The sequence below is a fragment of the Lathamus discolor genome, chromosome Z (genome assembly GCF_037157495.1).
Source record: "Lathamus discolor isolate bLatDis1 chromosome Z, bLatDis1.hap1, whole genome shotgun sequence".
Taxonomy (NCBI): Eukaryota; Metazoa; Chordata; class Aves; order Psittaciformes; family Psittacidae; genus Lathamus; species Lathamus discolor.
Window position 1 is genome coordinate 66,665,586 of NC_088909.1, and position 19,483 is coordinate 66,685,068.

The 19,483-nt window shown below is 38.8% G+C and overlaps 1 protein-coding gene across 1 annotated transcript; it reads left to right on the forward strand.

The window, feature by feature from the left end:
• Nucleotides 1-12,606: 12,606 nt before the first annotated feature.
• On the forward strand, nt 12,607-14,188 carry LOC136005781 (protein FAM240B-like). Its single transcript, XM_065663599.1, has 2 exons — nt 12,607-12,746; nt 14,110-14,188. The coding sequence occupies exons 1-2, from the start codon at nt 12,607-12,609 to the stop codon at nt 14,186-14,188; spliced, it is 219 nt and encodes a 72-aa protein (XP_065519671.1).
• The last annotated feature ends 5,295 nt before the right edge of the window (nt 14,189-19,483 follow it).

Consider the following 19,483-nt stretch of genomic DNA (forward strand, 5'->3'; position numbering starts at 1 on the left):
GCTAATTTGCATTACATATATGCACTAATGAAAAGGAAAAGGAACAGGAAAATATTTCTGTTTGCTTTCATCTTTCCTTCAAGTTTGGCTCTTTCACAGTTGGCAGATTTTTGTCTCCAAACTATCCACAGAGCAGGTCTTGCAAACAAATGAGCAGAGCTTTTGCAATGCTTGGGATGCCAATGTCCACTACTATGTAATGGCCCAGGCCACTCCTTGCTCTCTCATAAATATGTGATCTTAATCTGCCATGACTTGAATTTTACTTAACACATACTTGGTACTTTGTAATCTTGCTAGCAATCTTTGCTCACTGGGGATTGTTTTAGTCAGAGACTTTTGTAATGGCAGCTTCTAAGAGCTAATAGTCAGTTTGGGTCTCAATGTTTACAAGAAACATGTGGGTGACAGCCTTTCACATCTGACATTACTTTTCATTACTGGATTGAGTACAAGAGTTAAAATCAGATTTCTTTCCAGGAAGCACACACAAGAGGCAGAATAGGCCCTCAGATCTCACATTCATGTTCCTCTAAGTCTCAGGCTAGCCACAATAAAGTCTGGGCTGTCTTTTTAATGCTAACTGATGCTTGACAGGAGCCAAGAGGCAGCAAAACACAGTCTGCTTCTCATTTCAGTTATCTGGCTGTTGTAAGGGACTATTGGGTAGCACAGAGGTGCCCTGAGATGTAATGCAGACATATCCCTTCCCTCTGATATGCTGGTGGAAGGAAAGTGAGTACATCTAAGTACATTTATGCTCATTACTAGGTTGAGTTTTAGTTAAAACTGGGATTCAGCTGGGGAATAGTAGCAGTAAAGCTATAGCACTCGTCAGGTACTTACACAGAGGCTCTGACCACAGATTTATTAATGACTATGAATTTTACTTTTAAAAGCAAATAGGGATGTACAGGGACCTTAATCATCCGTCTTCTTACCTTACCTTCATCCCAAGTAAAATTGTTCAAATTCATTTAAAGATGATCTTGGAAACTGCTTGAGCTTACATAAAGAAAACAGACCAGCATTTGCCTCAGGTGCGGAACAGTTGTAGACTTAAGTTCTGGTCAATATCAAAAGAAGATAAAAATCCATGCAATTAACATGGACCATCATTAATTTTCTAGCAGCAGGTCTGAAGTCTCCAACAGCTCCATTTCATCCTGTTTGTCTAACTGAAGCACCTAAAATTTGGCTAGATAGGAAATATAATGCTATAGGAAGCAGAAGACTGCATTACCCCACTGAGAAGCTGTTCTGTCTCCATGGTTTTTATGGGATAGAGCAGCTCCAACCCCAGCTCAAACAGCATGTGAATTTGAGCATGATCTGCATTGGCTGATTTTAACAGAGGATCAAAAAACCTCTTCCCTGCATTCGTTATGTTGATGCCTCAGGGTGTCTAGAGCAATTGAGTTCCTAACTCCAGTGACATATTAAGAAGGAAAAACATCCAAGCTAAATTTATAGGCAAACATATCATCAACACATCATCATAGAAGCCTTTCTGGATATGTCCTTGTAGAGGTCTAGTTCATTTGATGTGGGCTTCAAGGTAGCTTCAAACACATGGAAATGCTGAGAGCAGGTGACACCAGCAGCCTTTTCCTTCTTTTGTAGCAGAATTCCCCCCTGCAGTGCAAGGAGCCAGGCTAATTACACTTCCATGGTAAAGCATCTGTGTATCTAGCAGATTCAGTGGGTAAAATTCAGCCTGATGCAATTAAAGATGCTTAAAAACTTTATATTCCTGGTAAAAGAGAATCACAAAAAAAGCTGCAGGCAGGCAACTACAAGAGAATTACTAAAAGTTACTAATGGATCTTGCATAGCAATTTTTTTTTTTTTTTGTGATCTATGTCATAAAGGCAATATCACAACTCCAATAAACAGTAAACAACCTCTATAAATGTTTCAGATGTCATGTAAGTGGTGTCAATAAGAAGTTCAATTCAGCTAATAAAACATGTCATCTCTTTAATCTGCTGCTTTACTGACCTTGAGATGGTCTTTCTTACAAGAGGTATTAGAAAGAAAACAATTGTGTGTCTTAGATATGGAAGATGTGATGTATGTACCATCCAGAATGCACTCAAAGGAAAAATTCAGAGTAGATAAAAGGCATTCTTGTGTGTAAAGTGGAATTCTAGTTCCTACTGTCGTGTTTTAAACCGAGCCACACAGTTCATTCACTCACTCTCCCCCCTTTTCTCCATCTTTCTTTCCTCCACCACCCCCCAACCCACCCCACCCCACCCCCTGAGGGATGGGGAGGACAATCGAGATAATGTAACTCCCACGGGTTGAGGTAAGAACAGCCCAGTAACTAAGGTATAACACAAATCACTGCTGCTACCACCAATGTTAATAATGATAAGAGAAAATAACAAAAGAAGAGAATACAATACCACCACCGAATGAGTTCGACCCCTCCAAAGAGAGCCCGTGGTCTTCCGGGTAACTCCCAGTTACCTCCCTGGGCATGATGTGCTGTGGTATGGAATACCTCTTTGGCTAGTTTGGGTCAGGTGTCCTGTCTCTGCTTTCTCCCGGCCTCCCCTCATCCCTGGCAGAGCATGAGACTCACAAAGTCCTTGGTCAGAGTAAACGTTACTTAGCAACAATTAAAAATAATCGGTGTTATCAGCTCTGTTCCCAGGCTGGAAGTCAAAACACAGCGCTGCACCAGCTACTAAGGAGGAGAAAAACTGCTACTGCTGAACCCAGGACACCTACTTAGTCTTAAGTTTTTTTTTCTCTTAGCTACATAAGTCCCTGCTGCTTTCAAAGCTCAGCCCAAGAAAGGAAAAATGGTTTTGAAAAGCTTACTGAAATTAATTTGACCCATTCATTTGCCCAGTCACAATTTTCCCCATATACTTTAATCCAACACTCAGTGTCATACCCAGTAGGCAGGGTTAGAAACTTCTAAGCATCTTGTTTTCTCCAGATGCACTTTCAGAGGTGCCAATGCAGTGTAACACATTTCAAACCAATGCATGTGCAGCAAGGAAAGAGGGAAGCACTGGCCCTCTGCATAGGTATATGAGAGTGACTGCAGGACATCCCATCGAGGAACCTCCTGCCTGCTGCTTTACTTTGGAATATTAGACCCATTAAAGGCTCCAGTTTGATGGTTTTCAAAGACAAATTTTAAAAACCTCACACTGTAAATATTTACAGAAGCATCAAAACAAGTTAACAACCAGCTTTCATGGGAAGACAGACACCTAAACTGATCAGGCTCTTACCTGCCATCTGAGTCATCTGCTTCGTTTTGGAATTTGTGAAGCTTTGAAGGGGCTGAAGCAGCTTTGAAAGCTGCTGTAACCTGTTCTGTTCCTGGACAAGCGAGAAGAAAGTCCAGTATTGACAGAAATCCCTCTTCACAACTTTCTGACTGTCACTGCATCAGTCAAGAATGAGAAAGATGTCAATACCAGATTCATGGTGAATAGAGAGGAAAGACACACCAACAATATGGTACAATACCTGCTTTAAAAGCTCACTGCTCTGGATTTTATTTTCTCTAGCATCAAAGAGAAAAGAAGCATGAGATGTTTATTTAATTACCAAGTTCTTGAAGAATCACAGAATCATAGAATCACAGAATGATTTGGGTTGGAAGGGACCTTAAGATCATCTAGTTCCCATCTCCATGCCATAGGCAAGGACACTCCTCACTAGATAAGGTTGCTAGAAGTCCCATCTACAACTTCTATGGACAACCTGTTCTAGTGTCTCACCACCCTCATAGTGAAGAACATTATCTTAATATCTAATTTAGATCTACCTGCTCTTGGTTTAAAACCATTCCCCTTCTTGTATCACTACTTGCTCTCAGAAAAAGTCCCTCTTCAGCTTTCTTGTAGGCCCCCTTAGGCATTGGAAGGTTGCTGCAAGGTCTCACATACATTTTGAATGTCTTCTTCTTTCACATCCTTCTTTTTAGCATCAGGTCTAAGAATACACACAGAGTGAAGGGGACAAAATACAAGCAAAACATATCAGGATTGCTTGTTTAAGTGTAAGAGCTGATTGCTACTTTTTATTTCCAACTCTAATAGCAACAGCACACAGTCAGAACACAGAGGCTTAATTGCTGCAGAGAAGTAACATTTCAGCCCCTCCAAGGGTTTACACTTTGTCAGTCATTTTACAGATTCTTCTGTGGTCCCTACTGATGACATTAAGCATGTGTTTGCAAGAACTTTTTAAAACTAGATGAGTGCTGTCATACAAGCAGGTTATGGTAAGGAGCTCTGAGATTTGTTTATGAAGTAAACAAATGGCTTAAATAATTTTCACTATCTAAAAGCTTACTTGATATCTGCCCTGTTTTTGAGGGTAAACTATGTCTTTCCAGTCACTTGTCATTTGACTGTTTCTTCAGATATGGGTAGCCCAGCAGAGTGCTATTTCTGCCAGGATTTCTGGATGCTGGTCCTCAATTTATTGTCACATAAGACACTACCATGAATTATGGATTGTTCGTTGCAAATTCAGTCAACATGTATCATACAAGATGTATCCAGTCTACTGGAGATGATCAGAGCATGTGCAACGTCTATCACATTTTGGTTGTGCTTTATACCGGGCATCTTTTCTGCACAAATGCAGAAATACCAATGTACCAGAAATAAATGTTCTGGTCTGATGGTCTGATGAAGCCTGAACACTGAAGTGCCCTACTGAAATGAAATGTTTGCGAATGTCTAGGGTAGGTATTGCCTACATTATAACATAAAAAAACAAAACTCTGATTTATTGTAAATTTATCTAGATGTGTTTAGGGAGGAGGGGAAGTTACTCAAGCTCTGAGTCTAATGGCAAAGAAGCAGGAATACTGTTCTGCAGCACTGTGGTGGTTAGCACTGCTGTATCAAGTTTGGGCACCAACCTATTTTTGTAATACTGAATTACTTTAATATTCACACAGCAGATTGCATTTGCTTGTGATTTTCAAAGTCAGAGAGGGTTTGACAGGATGTCGCAAAAATAGCAAAACCAACCTTACCTATGATACTTTTTTTTTCAGTTCATCTAGGATCAAAAGCTCTGAGACCAGGTTATCATTGTTATTATTGTATGCGTAGAGGGAAGAATTGATTTTTGTGATTTCATAGGTTATGAGATGGAACAACAAATTGAAGAAAGTTAGCAATGTTTTTAAAGAGTTAAACAAACTGACCACTATTTGAAAAGAGTCAAAGTTTTCCTTTACGTGGAAAGGCTGCAGCTGTTAGATTTTGCTTAGGGATTTCTCCTGTAAAGCTGACTGCAGAAAAAATGAATACTTAAATATGAACTACAGAAAGCAGCCATTATATGCATGCTGCTTTTGCTACTTAAGGTCTGAAAAATTACAACAAAGGAAGGTTAAAATAATCAGTAATGGTATAAATACTACTTAAGCCAGCAGTCACATATGGTTTATTAGCAGTCTAGATGGATTTAATGAAAACTGAGATAAGCGCATACATCTGTCATCAATCAAACCTACAAAATATTTTCCTCAGAAAAGGAAATGTAATGATATAAGTGCTCATCTGTAATAGAGCTATAACAACTCCGAATAGTAAAACTAGTGCTGGCTCAATGCATTTTGTCGTCTAATGTTAACCAAACAGACAATTCCTACGACGATTGCCTTGAAGAGAACAGAATGTGCTATAGGTCATAATCAAGTGCACATCCTTAGACCAACAGCTCCAAAACACTGCATACTTCTGTAAGTTACCCTGTAATGCAAAATCAAATGTGATTTGTCACACCATTTCAGCCTCCATTAAAGCTAAGATAGCAGTGTGGAATTCTTCTAATTTCACAGGGTAAATATTAAAATGGATAATACTAGCACGTATTTTAAAGAAAATTCTCAGCACTTGCCAAGTCATGCTCTCTGAGGTATCTGCCAGTGTGGGAGGGATGCATGCTCTCAAGGGGACCTGTGTTACATGGTCATCTCAGGCAGGGGGCTGCAAAGCTCATTAAATGATCTTATCTTGCTGCTGGTTCTGTTCAAAATAGCCTTGATATGAGGGACTTACGTTACCCCCACTTCAAATAAAAAGTACCGAGGGATGCATTTCATTACTGCCCTGTGATACTGGAGAAGCCAGGGCTGCAGTGGTTATATTCCTCATTTGTTTGTGTCACACAGAGGATTTAGTTGCAGGAAGAGTTCAGCTGCAAAGGTAAGCAAGTATCTGGGGGTTTGTAGCAACTTTTTCATAGTAGTATCAACAAGAAATACATTTGTTCACTAACTTTAATACTCACTAAAGTCTACTCTAAGAAAGATGAGATTGTAAGGAAAATACCAGTGACAACTGCCCAGTTTAGCAGCATTCTCAGGAAGCTGAGTAGCATTGATACAGAAAAAATATTTACGGGCAATTTCCATGCCACAGCCCTGGATAAAACAGCAGGATATGTGGCTGTATATTCTTAACTGATAGGCTAAGCAGTAGCCAAGGTTACACACATACTCCTCTTGCAAGCATTTTTTAACAGCTATCTGCTGCCAAGAGGCTTTTTAATTTGATGGTAGACACCTTCACATGAATCAGGATTAGTTTCTTTCACGTGTTTTGTCAGAACTGGATGATTTGATGAAGAACATGAACCCTTTGCAGGATTTATCTTCTTTGATCCTATACCATCAGGTCTTTCTGTACTCAAACATCAAAAAAAACAAAACAAAATATGCTCAAGATTCTAGGCTAATTTATGCTATGTACTTGATCTTATGAATTCAGCAGTTCATAGGATCAGGCTTCAAATGTATCTGGCAATGGAGAAAATCTAGTGATCAGAAACAGTATTTGATCACACAAGATAGGCAGCCGTTTTAAATATGCTTTAGATGCTGAAATTAAAAGCAAAAAAGGTTTGACAAATCTATGGAAAGCTCAGGAAAGGTATTTGGACATTCTGTACTAGATGATGCTTATGAATGCTTGTTTCCTTGAGGCTTGCCTCTGTGCAACTACCACCACAGTCCTGTTTGTGTGCACTGGTGGCAGGATGTGTGGGAATGCAGGCAGCCACCACAGAGAGACAGGCATAGGGAGCGGGAGATGAGGAGCAGAGGGGAGCTGAAAAGATGCTCCAGGAAAAGGTTGGTGGTATCAGCATGGGCAGTCAGGGAGAAAAGCAGCCCAAGAAATGAAGAGAGAATTTACAGAGGGAGTAACAGACCAGGGGAAATCAGCTGGGAAAATGTTTGAAAATAGAGGTGTCAGTCAGCCAGGTTAGTCCAGAGGGCTGGCATGGGAGGTGAACAGGGCAGGAGGAGAAGCTCAGCGGACACAAAGGTGGAGAAGGAAAAACTGAAGTGACCTCCTGTGGAAGCCCTTGGCTGTGGGCTGAGGAAAGAGTCTCACTGAGAACTGCAGAGTGACAGAGAGCAAGAAGCTAAATAAACAAACAGGCACAGGAGCAGAACTAGGATAATAACGATTGAATGGATGAGCTGGAGGGAATAAATTGTTGATTCCTCAAGTGTTTTGCTCAAAAGGTTTTAAGAATTTTAACCCTCAGCCAGAGGACTGCTGAGCCCTCTGGTACAGAAAAGCAAGGCAAAGAATCAGTTCCCTCCAGTTTGATAATTCAACTGTACTGGAGTCTGGTAGCCAGGGAAGAGTGAAAGCAGATAAAGAGAACTGAGAACTAACAGATGAGGATGACAGAATAAAATACCTGGAGTGTGTGGTGTTCAAAGTCATTGATACTCCCACTGTAGCAGTACAAGATTCAAAACCCCACATAGCTGCTACAAGTCTTGCCTTAGTATGTATCTTCATCAAAAATGTATGATATAATAGAATCATAGAATAATAGTTTGGATTGAAAGGGACCTGAAATCTAACCTGGCTTTTTCATATGAGAAAAGGTCCAAATTTTGTAATAGCTCAAAGCATTTTAAGAATAGGTATTCTCCAGATCAGAAAAATAGAGTCAGACCTATCAGCTTTTCACAGAAAAGCAATAATAAACTGTCAGAATTAGCAACAAGGTAAATGGTTGAATAGAGACTGCTGCGTAGTGCCTGAGTGCAAACATTTTAGCTTGCATGTTGGAACTGATTAGCTAAATGCATACCTGTAAATCATGCACACAGGTAACTCCTAGTAGTACTGCTCAGTCACGTGTCAGTATGGTTGGCATTTTCATACACGTAAAATTCCCATTGCATGGAAAAACCCAAGTAATTTGACTGGCATTTATATCCGGACAACAGTTTCCTGACCGAGAATACATGAGGCTGTTCATGAGATAGACAGCACTATGCAACTGCCACACAAACAGAAGGGTACAGGAGATTCAATTAAAATGCTTTCTTCTGCCCACAGAGAATTTTACCCAGGGTCTAAAGACCTAGGTTAGACTTGAAACAGGTATGTTTCCCCAGCCAGGATCTCAAAGCAAACCTCATTAAGCCCTTTGAGATGTGAATTGCTGCTACTTGCAGAAGCAGAAGATAAATTATGTATTCAAGATGCAAGGAAAGAGATGGAAATCATGGTTGCGATTACTAGTCCAATTTTTTAAAATCAAAGCAGATTTCTCATTGTTTTAAAGTCAAACATCAACATTAGCATAAATAGCCTACTCTCCCATACATCATGCAATTTTTTATTCATAAAATGCAATTATGTAATAAGCACAGTCTCCAAGCAAGGTCCATGAAAACATAGATGAATAAAATACTGTATTGTTTCTAGGAAAATGCATAACACCCTGAAAACTCCGACTTACTGTGCTATACAAGAATCATAAGATGGTGGGAAAAAATAGCCTTTCTGGTGCATATAGGTGCTCTGTAAATTTTACAAAACATTTAAAATAATAGTTTGTATTCTACTACAGGAAAAAAAGCCCTACACTTCTCTTTACATACCATTTTGTATCTAAGAACCTTGTGACTTCCAATTCTCTCCACAGAATGTTATGTTTCTTGTCATGGTAATGGTTTTTCATACAATCAGTGAGTTCAAGCCTCAAACTATTGTTTTTTTTTATTTACGAAAAAGTCAAGATGTCACATCGAATTGATCTTACATTCCTCTTTTGTTCTACAAACATAATTTTTCCAGAGATCCAGATAACAGTGCTAGTGTCACTGCTGCCCTACCTTTCTAAGACATCTTTTAACAGAGTATAAATAATAACATTATTAAATCTAAAAATAAATAATCATCCTCATCTTATATAGGATAAAGCCTTCCTAGAGTTTACCCAGTTATTCTTTTCAGTTGAGAAGCTACATGTGTTCACCAGCTTGCAAACAGGACTCTGTCAAAGATGATTACCAGAAAGAGGCTCACATTATTGTTTCCTTGAAGGACTGTCACTAGAGACTTAAATAAACCTTCATTTAGTCCTAGCTGTTGCAGTGTAGTTTAAGTCAGACCTAACTGCAAGATCTACAAAAGCATTGTTACAATAGCTTAAATGATTTAACAGTGTATTTTTGCCGAATTGTTGTATCATACATAGAGATTATTTGTTAAGGCTGCTTTGGAGGCTTCTTTCATTAAGTCTTTTCCACTCTTCTCTTTCCATATTAAGCGATGTCCCTTTTGCTAGCTACATTGAATGAGGTTTTTAGGCATGAAACTAAGGTGTATCCACGTGATAACTGCTGGTGGAAAGCCACAATACAGGCATTTGTCCCTTTAACCTCTGAAAAAAAATGCAGTAGGAGGGAAAATAAAGAGTTTCCATCGCTGAGGTTTTAGCATGAAAAGTCTATCTTAGGACAAGTGAAAGTGATAGATTAGGTTAGATATCTCTGATTTCTTATACAACCCTGAAGGCTTATGGCAACAGTTTTGAAATAGATGACAGAGCAGAGATGAATTCAAATACCTAGGCACAGAATGCATAAAGGCAAAGCAAATTAGGTGGGTTATTTTGGCAGAGTTATCATGCAGTTCCTACAATCAGCACGTGAGCAGACTCAAATAGACAGATTGAAACAAAAGGTAATTTAGGATAGGATGATTTTACAGTTCAGAAAAGCAAATGCTGACACATTGACACACATGTTTATCAAGGTTGTACAAGGATCAATTAAATAACGATGCAGAAGTTCTAAGTTAAGGTGCTTTGATACATATTTAACAGTTCTCCAGTATTAGGGGAAAAGAAAATGAAGATTAAGGTTTGAATAAGAGAAAATTCAATACCCATGTATCCATACATTAACACAAAATAAAAGGTTTGGACAATGTTCTTGGTATGCCTGAGCAAGCACATAAAAGTAAAATTTCACAGATAATAGAGAAAAGCACTAATTCCTGCTCCCCCACCCAGAAAACCTACCTAAACCTGTAATGTGTAGACTATACATACTTAGTAATCTCAACAGTGTTCTAACATCCAACACCAGATGTGAGGTGAATAGCAATGAAAACTAATTCCAAACTTCTCTTTCACTGTGTTTAAAGCTTTTTCTTTTGGATTTTTTTGCTGTGGAGAGGGGTGTTGGAGAGGCACATCTATTCTATACTTTTAAGCCAGCAACAAAAATAGATGCAATCAAACCAGGAGACAGTGTTTTTAAAAGTAGTAAAGGATAGGTGTACCATAAAAACATATACCTGGACTCAGTTATACCTCATGGCAATGAGTTCCACAGCTTTGCCTTATTCAGGAGAGATATTCACCCTCATATATATAGAAAAGATACATCTATAGTATATAGAAAAGGTACATCTATAGTGTATTAAACAGGAATTCATAATCATTCAGAAGGAAGAAGTTCTTATTCTTTGGGATTACTTCTGATTAAAGAAACCAGGAAACATTATTTCCTGGCAGTTTATTTTGGAGCCTCAGAGATATCTGGGAATTTTGCTTGCTGCTCTTCAGAAATAGTATTATCCTTAGAGGTTAACTCTTGGACTGGAAAGCCTACTAGATGGCTAAAACAAGTGTCTAAAAACCACCTAGATGGCTGTTACCGTGTATTTTTCATATATTTCTAGATCACTCCAGTTACACAACAATTTAAAAAGGGTAGTAACTGCTACCTGGGAGAAGAAATTTTGTTTGGCATTAATATATATTTGGATTTTTATGGAATACATATATTTTATAGAAACACATATTCTTATTAAGGAAACTTTTGTCAAGGAATTGTTTATCCCCTAGCACAGCTGTAGGTGTTCAGCTGTACTTGCAATTCACATCACAGACTAATGCAAACACTTATACATCCACCTATAATTTGCTCAGAACCTGAAAAAAATACTTTTTTTTTTTTTTTTTTTTTTTTTTAATCAGGCTCAAATACTGTGCTTCTGTCATTTGGAGGCCATAAGATGTATGGAGGTTTTACAGAGAGCCACAGGAGAGTCACAGGGAAATCTCAGCAAGAAAGGGACCTCTTCAAAAGGCCTGTCTTTGCTTTCTGTTCATAGAGTATTCATAATGTGTCTCACGGTTTTTCACAAAACAGCCAAATCTCTAAATTAAATTTTGTAAAGATTATCAATTCCCAATTTTGCTTTTCTTACAATGCCTGGCAGGGGAATGGCAGCAGTTTCTTCAAGCTCTTCCAAGCTAGCCTTGAGGGGCTTGTTTACTAGCTCTCTATGGCTCTGATTAAAATAAATTACAAATAATTCCTGTGAATTCAAACAATGCATGAGAGAGCCCTAAATACATGTTAAAAAAAAACCAAACTTGTTCTGGAAAATATTCTACCAGCATGTTCATGCAAAACTACACAGCAATTTGGAAGGCAGCATAGATATATTCATTCCATATTTAACAAAGTTTTGAAAGTAATGATATGATTTTCTGGCTGTAATGTGGGATACAGGGGCTTGACTGTTAGCCTGTGACTGTCATCCTGAGACAGATAGATTTCTAGGATAAAATTCACTCCAAGATTTATTTTTAGTATGACATTGAATGAAGGGTGGGAGTACAGAATTGTCACAGATATACAAATATATTCAATGAATTTGCTCTCTTTTGAAAATTGCAGAAAAGGGAGAAATATTTAATAAGCGAATTGACTTTTGCGAATCAACACTTATAAAATTATGTACATATTTTTATACACAAAAAAATTTCTCCATTCCTGAATAATGCTAAGGTAAGATAAGAATTAACAGCAAATCACCAGGGCTCTTCTTCTTCACTGTTTTAATCTTAACCTATAATGGTTATTTTGTCATATTATGGTCATTAAAACAGTGAGAAAAATCCCACTAAATCTGGCAAATTTTGTATTCCCTTTCGATTTATGAGATTTTTTTACTAGAGAATACAACAGAACTCTCCTGCAGTGTGCTCTTAAAGGTTGCAGGCAAGTGGAAGTGAGAGATATTTGCGGTCAATTAGCAAGAATCACTGAAGACAGCATATTCTCAAGTGTCATAGCTAGGAATGAAAAGCTGAAATAGTGAGTCATGCCCACTGTTACCCTGATGCTTCAAAAGAAGACAAACACAAAACCAAAACCAAACTGTGTGACCCCAATGCTGTGAAAATCCAAAACAGCAAGAGTGCGCTTTAGCCACGAAAACAGACAAGGAACCAATAACTTGTCATATGCTTTTTCAGATTTCTCCTTTAGAGAAAATGAATAGCCAATACATACGTCATGAAGTGAGAGGATGTGAAACTAGTGACCTGAGGAACTTCTGGGAAAAGACGATTGAACAACAAACTCGATACCTGCAGATTGAAAAAGAACGTCAGCGAAGAAGTGCTCTAACAAAGTGGGTAGTTTGCATCCAGAAATATTATTTGACTTTGCACTGTAATTCTTTTTTAAAGAAAAGTGATACCTATATTTAAGTCATGCAATGAAAGCTGAAAATATTTTTCTTAGATTTTTAGAAAATAATGTATCTTCACAAATTGGTATGCTAATCCTAACATATCTAAGCTATGACTTAGAGAATAAGAGAATAATTAACTTAATAAGAGAATAATTCACTCTTATTCCACTCTTATTCTGAAATTGATCTGAAGTGTAGAACTTTCTGAAGTTACCAAGACAATATCTAGCAATGCAGGTTTGTCTTGAACATCAAGACTTATGTTCACATCAGACCTAACACAGATGTGTACCTGACCCACCTTCTTTCTCTATAGCCTTGTTTTCACAAGAGCGTAGTTTGAATTCACTATCTTAATTTTGAATAAGGTAAATCCATAATAAAACAGACAGTTTAAGTGCACTGACTGGCCAAGGCAATTGTCATCCATAGCTGTATTTACGTCAATCATTTATACTTACTTTAATCAACCACAATGAGGAAGATCAGTCCTCAGCAAGATCAGTAGTTTTACTTCACGTGAAGTCTCCATAAGCTAAAGGCTCTTGTAAAGATGGGTATTTTGGTTTGAGATCATTCAAGGAGTAAACATTTTTTATTTTTCAAAATCTCCCTCATACCTCTCTTTATATTGGTGCTTCAAAATATAAGAGCAAGGGTGGCCTTGCATTAATAACACTGGATGAAGGAACACTGAAATTAATGTCTAGTATGTTTTATCCATTTGTAACTGACATGATCTTTGTGTCTTGACTGAGTCCTCAATTGTGAAATTCTGTCTTTTCTATTTGAGGCCGTCTTTCTGTGGTACCTCGATACTAAGAAAAAAAACCACCCCAAAACACACAAAATGCCACTTATCACTTAAAGCTGTGCACTATGGTTCTAGCAGAAGTTTCAACACACGCAGCGCTTCCAAGCCACACAGTGCTCAGCGGCCTCTATGCAGTACTCTTTTTAAGCCACTTCTGAGGAGGAGGGCGACTGGGGAGATGTCGGGTGATGCCACCCACCAGGTGGCAGCAGGCAATCTCCAGTGCAGGTGACAGGGCAATCCAGCATACACAGGCACTTGAGACACCGCATGGTGAAGATGAACCACAGATCTCAGCTGAGCCCTCATCGGGGTTTAAGAGCTGGTCCTCAAGTGCTGTCCAGCAAAGCACTCTAAAGGGACAGGTCAGTCTGCATGACAACTGGGAATGAGCACCAAAGCATACCACCAGTGCGAAACATGAAGGGTATTAACCTGTTCCCTGTAAAATTGTCTGGGCAAGCTAATCCGTGTTTCTGTCCTTAGGCTCAGAAATGAATGGATGGAGAGGCTGGAAAAGAGAATAAAGATGTTGAGAACCCAACCTGAAGACACATCCAATTGAAGATCCCACATTCATTACATGTTTGGGGAAAAAAGAGAATTTTTTCATAGGAAAGCATGGTGGTGTGATGCAAAAGCTAAAGTCAGTTTTATTTTGTGGCTTACATGGGCTATAATTAATTAGCTGTCATTGTTAGAAGTTTCATTTGTAACATGTCTGGTGTTGCTTTTAAGGTTATGCATCCATCCCTTCATTTGACAAACAGAGACTGAAGTACTCGGAAGTCCTCTGTATTAGTACTCTGAAGACTAATAAATCATGGTTCGCTGAGTTGTAGATGCTTGGAAAAAGAATTTAGTTACACAGTTAGTGCTTAGCAGAGGCATTTACTCAACATTTTATGCTTCTGCATAGACTAATCATAACCTTATGAAGTTATTTTCTGTCAAAGTTGTTTAATGAATAGTTCAGGGCTTTGTTTTGGTTTGGTTTGGTTTTAACACTGCAGAGCCCAACTCAAGCTAAGAAACAGGGGACGTGCACAAACGATGGCACTATATCCCACATCACTAATGGAGACAAGCCTGGTGGGAGTTACAGATCCTAGCTGCCATATAAAGTCCGTAAAGATATTAATATGTACCCTGACAAGTAGGCTCTCTGAGACACCAAAAAGAATTGCTCAATCAGTTAACCCACATTAGCTGACTTGAGACACTTTATCAGTAAAGACAAAACAACTTGGCCTTTTAAGGCTGCTTCTGGTACCTGACCTGGCTTGTCCAGAGCTGTACTGACAATCTTTTTCACAGAGCTGCCTCATGTATTTTCACAGGCGTCTGTCATAAGCGACAAGCACACTTTTTCCTCTAACACTTTTTTCCCCTCTAAGAGCCAGTAGATACTCCTTGACAGCCAGTACCTTCAGAAACATGGCAGGCTTCCTCTCCCACATTTGCCATTAGTCAAAAATGCCTGTAGTTCCTTTCTTTCCTAATGCCTCTTTAGGAAATGTGGCATTTCCTCCAACAGTATCAAAGCATTTCAATAGGCAGGTGAAATAAAATTGCTTCATTTTTAGGGTGACTGCTTTGTTGCCACCAGAATGCTTGGGGTAATGTACTGCAAAATGAGTTGTTTAGAGCATGCTAAAAATCTCTTCACTCAATTGCTTAAACTTTTAGTCCCTTTCTATAAGACCATTTTGTTACTTCTCTGATAATTTATATTGTTTTGGAGTAAAGAATTTGTTATTTGCCAGTGGACCCAGCAGACAACAGCAGAAGGGCTTGGTGTTGTAAAATATTTAGAAAATCTGTTCTTTTTAAAGCAAAACAAAACTTTGAAATGCTATTTTTTCTTTCTTTACCCATCACCTTTTAAATCCACTTTTGTATCCCCCAAGGTCAAACCAAAACTATTACGAGAATTTAAACATGTAAACAATGTTTGAGAAACCTGAGAAATCCATTAAAGTCTGAAAAAAAGAGATGACCTTGGAACATGTACTCAAAGATCAAGACACCAAGCAGGTATTTTACCAAATTTGAGAGCAGAGTTTCCCTGGCAGCTGAAAAAAGCTGCAAAATTCATATTCTTCAGTTGAATTTTTTTCTTAAACAATTTATAGCGTACCATCAATGGGGAATATGCAGGGTAACAATATCATTACAATATAGCTATGCTTTAACAAACAGGCACCAAATATCTACACAATACTAGGGTTTAGTAAAAGTTAGATTCCTTTGGAAATGACAGTTCACAGACTTCAATTCTCCCATCACCTTCTGTGCCTTGTTTTTACTGTAGCTCTACTCAAACTCCATAGTGATTGATTTTTATACCATTTTTGGCTGAAATTAGAGTTTGAAGTAAGCCAAAGGAAACAATTTACACCCCCTCATTCATGTGTAAGTGACCGCACAAGGTGCAGAACAGAGGGAATCAGAGTTGTCATGTTTTAAAAATGAAAAAGGTGCCCCTTTTGCATCTCACCTAGTTGAGATCCTTCTTTTCTCATAAGGTAAGTCAGACTGAGGAAAATCCAAGAAAAGGCAGGGAAAGACATGCCAGGAGGTGACTCCCATTTGAGTCCCTCATGGCGCATCTGATATGGTTATGTAATTTAAAAATGCTTCAGAATAAGTCCCTTTCAAGCTAAAACACCCCAAAATGATACCTTTAAAATTATAAAAAGGATATTATTTTTTACAGTCTTCATCTATTCCAGCCCAAGGCCAAGAGAAATTCAGAAAACGTACCTCCAGAATTAAACCACTTCTCTTCTGAGAATTGCAATTTCACCTTTACTGTCTGGATGAATTATTTCAGGCTCAGGTTCCACAGAATTAGATTCAGGACTTCGGGCCATTTGATCTTTATTATCTAAATGCTAGCAACATGTTTTCATACAAATGCCACTGCGTTTGTATGGGTAATCTACACAAGAGTTTTGTAAATTACCACCAAAAAAAACCCAAAACAATAATAAAAAAAAAACATATCCAGAGAAATAAATATAATCTAGAGTCAATCAGCAAAAATAAAAAAGTATAATAGCGTTAAAATTCAGATCTAAATGTCAAGAAACAATATTAATCAAAAGCTGAAGCAGACTCCAAGATGAAAAGGGTCCTGACTATTCAAAAACAGAAAAAATATAAATCTTTTATTTACCTTGAAGGTCATAAGAGAAATTAAAAGGAGAAGAGGGGGAAAAAAAAGAAAGAAAAAAAAAAACCAAACCAAAAACCGACAAACAACACAAAAGTAAACTGCAATTTCTCTGAGACTCAGAAATGAGCCCTACTTTCATAAAAATGAGCAGAGAAACCTGACTGTAGGACTGGGCAACTCATCAGCTGATAACTGATAAAATCAGCTGGGTATTATAAAATCACAGAGATGATGCTGAGATGCTTTTCAGCCTATTTTTCACCAATATGCAGTTTCAGAGAAGTGCAGTATTCAGTTAAATGGGTTAAACTTTGTAATGTTAATAAAATAGCTTCTTGAAAAAACTCTTTATTTCTCTTGATTTTTTCTATCCATATTTTCACATTACTTTTGAGTGCAACAGCAAAAGATTTTGAGTTATGCCAGTCTAATTTTATTAGCTTTGTAATTAAAATGCAGTAGATATTCACTTATCTTCCTAGCTGTCCTTATTTTATCATTCCTTTGCTTCATCCTGACACTAAGTGGCAAGAAAATGCATGTTGCCTTCTTATTAGGAATGTGTGGTACAGAACTTTATTAAAAAGCTTGTAGCAGTGACAAAAGTCAAGTGTAGTAAAGTTTTACTGTCCTCTGAAGCAACTAAGTAACACTCTGGACTGAAGCCCTTTTAAATAGTATTTACGGGAAGTATGCTGTGTGTTGGCACGAGAGTGACAGATACTCCATTTTAGCTGCATTAATGATCCTTCTAGTGTATGGATAAGGGCTGACAGCTGTGAAGAATGATTCTGTCAGTAACTTAACAGACTTCTCAGCAGTTTTGCCTGAACTGAGACGGCTTAAATGCAGTTCTTTACTCGGTAGTCCTTCCTGACTAACATCCTTCCCTAACCAAGACGCTCCCTTCTGGGGCTCCAAAATTAAGCAACAAATAAGCATAATTCAGCCACTGTGGCAAGGTTTTGAATTCAAACTGATGCAAGTCAGGCAGAAGTCAAGTCGTCTTTCTGGTAAGACGGTAGAGACAAATCGGGAAGATGTTTTAGCTCTGCCAGGCTGAAGGTCCACGTCCGTGCTAAAGCAGAGTTTCTGCAGAGAAGCCTGCCCTGCAGCCTAGTGCAGGGTCACAGACTGTCTTCACTGTGACACCCATACTGCACAAGAACTTTACGTCCATGTAGTTGTCTCTTTGGGCTTCTGGCCACATTCACTGAAGAGGAGACTGATCTAACGGCAATTCTGAGGTGCTTGAAGTTGTCAGCGCTGAAATAAACCCACCATACAATACAAAGTTCACCTAACATATTCTGTGTTTAACATAGCGTTAAATACAAAGGAGTTATATTACGCTACTGAAAAGCCTACAGCCCGTGATACGCAAGCAGCATAAGAGGGAATTCCAGACACACAAATCTCACTGTGTAAACAGGACAGAAACAGTGGAGGGGGAGTGGAAAGACGAGCCAGAGACAGAGGTCAGGGAAGAGCCATGGTACCTGGGCTGGGTATGAAGTCACGGTCCAATTGCTCCACAGGGATAAGGTGACCCATGTACACAGTAGGCAGTGCTCCAGCTGGAGCTGAAATCCATAGACATTTTCTTCTAATAAAGAGGTCTGAAAAATAAAAACATCCTGAACCTGTTCATGAAAGGTGCCATAGCTGTCGCAAAATACATTGCATGTTGAGGGAATTGCTACTCATATAACTGGAATCTCACCATAAAAGTCTGAGGAAAATTAAGAGACAGATGCCAGTGGGATGCCAAATTCATAAAGAGAGCTGGGAGATCATTGTGCCTGGAGAAGCAGGATAGATAAATTTGGGGAGGGAAGTTAAAATAAGATGAAGAGGAGGTATTGTCTTAAACTGAAAGGGTTTTGAGAAGATTCAGCTGAAAGCCTAGAGTTGATTACAGGTTTTGCTGTTCTGAACTCGTCCTTTCACCTTTCCATGTTACACATGGAGACTCTCCCAGACAACACCGCTGGTCTTAGCGCAGCCACATGCACATTAACTATGCACACGCACATGATCTGCAGCAGCAGGTCAGTGGAACTCATGTTAGAGATAGATCTGAACCCTAGGTCATGGTGGTGTGTGAGCCTTTCTATACTCAGAGAAGACATTTCCCCATCCTAAAAGGTGCAGTCACCCTCTTCTTGCGTAAAGAGGACTCAGTTTGGGGCAAACTGGCTTACATCCTACAAGGAGGACTGCTAAGAGACTCCTGAAATTTCAAGGTCTATGGGGAATGCTTATATCCGCTACAATGTATGCCAAAATGTAGGTAGCTTTTTGAATGGTATCTGAATTTACAGGATGAGAAACCCATTCTGAGAGTGGCCCTGTGGGTCAGGGCAATCCCCAGTATCAATGCAGACCGGGGGATGAATGGATTGAGAGCACCCCTGCAGAGAAGGACTCAGGGATACTGCTGGATGGAAACTTGGACAAGAGCCAGTAACATGTGTCCATAAAGCAAATCATATCCTGGGTTCCATCCCTGGCCAGCAGGTCAAGGGAAGTGATTCTTACCCTCTGCTCTCATCTCATGAGATCCCCACATCAGTATGGGGTCCCCACTACAAGAAAGACATAGATGTGTTGGAGTGGGTCGAGAGGAGGGCCACAAAAATGGTCAGAGAGCTGGAAAACCTCTCCTATGGAGAGAGG

Bases quoted from the DNA above. Each gene is read 5' to 3' on its own strand.
- LOC136005781 (XM_065663599.1), top strand. From the start codon at position 12,607: ATGAATAGCCAATACATACGTCATGAAGTGAGAGGATGTGAAACTAGT. The intron at 12,747-14,109 runs GTGGGTAGTTTG...TTCTGTCCTTAG, and splicing joins CGAAGAAGTGCTCTAACAAA to GCTCAGAAATGAATGGATGG.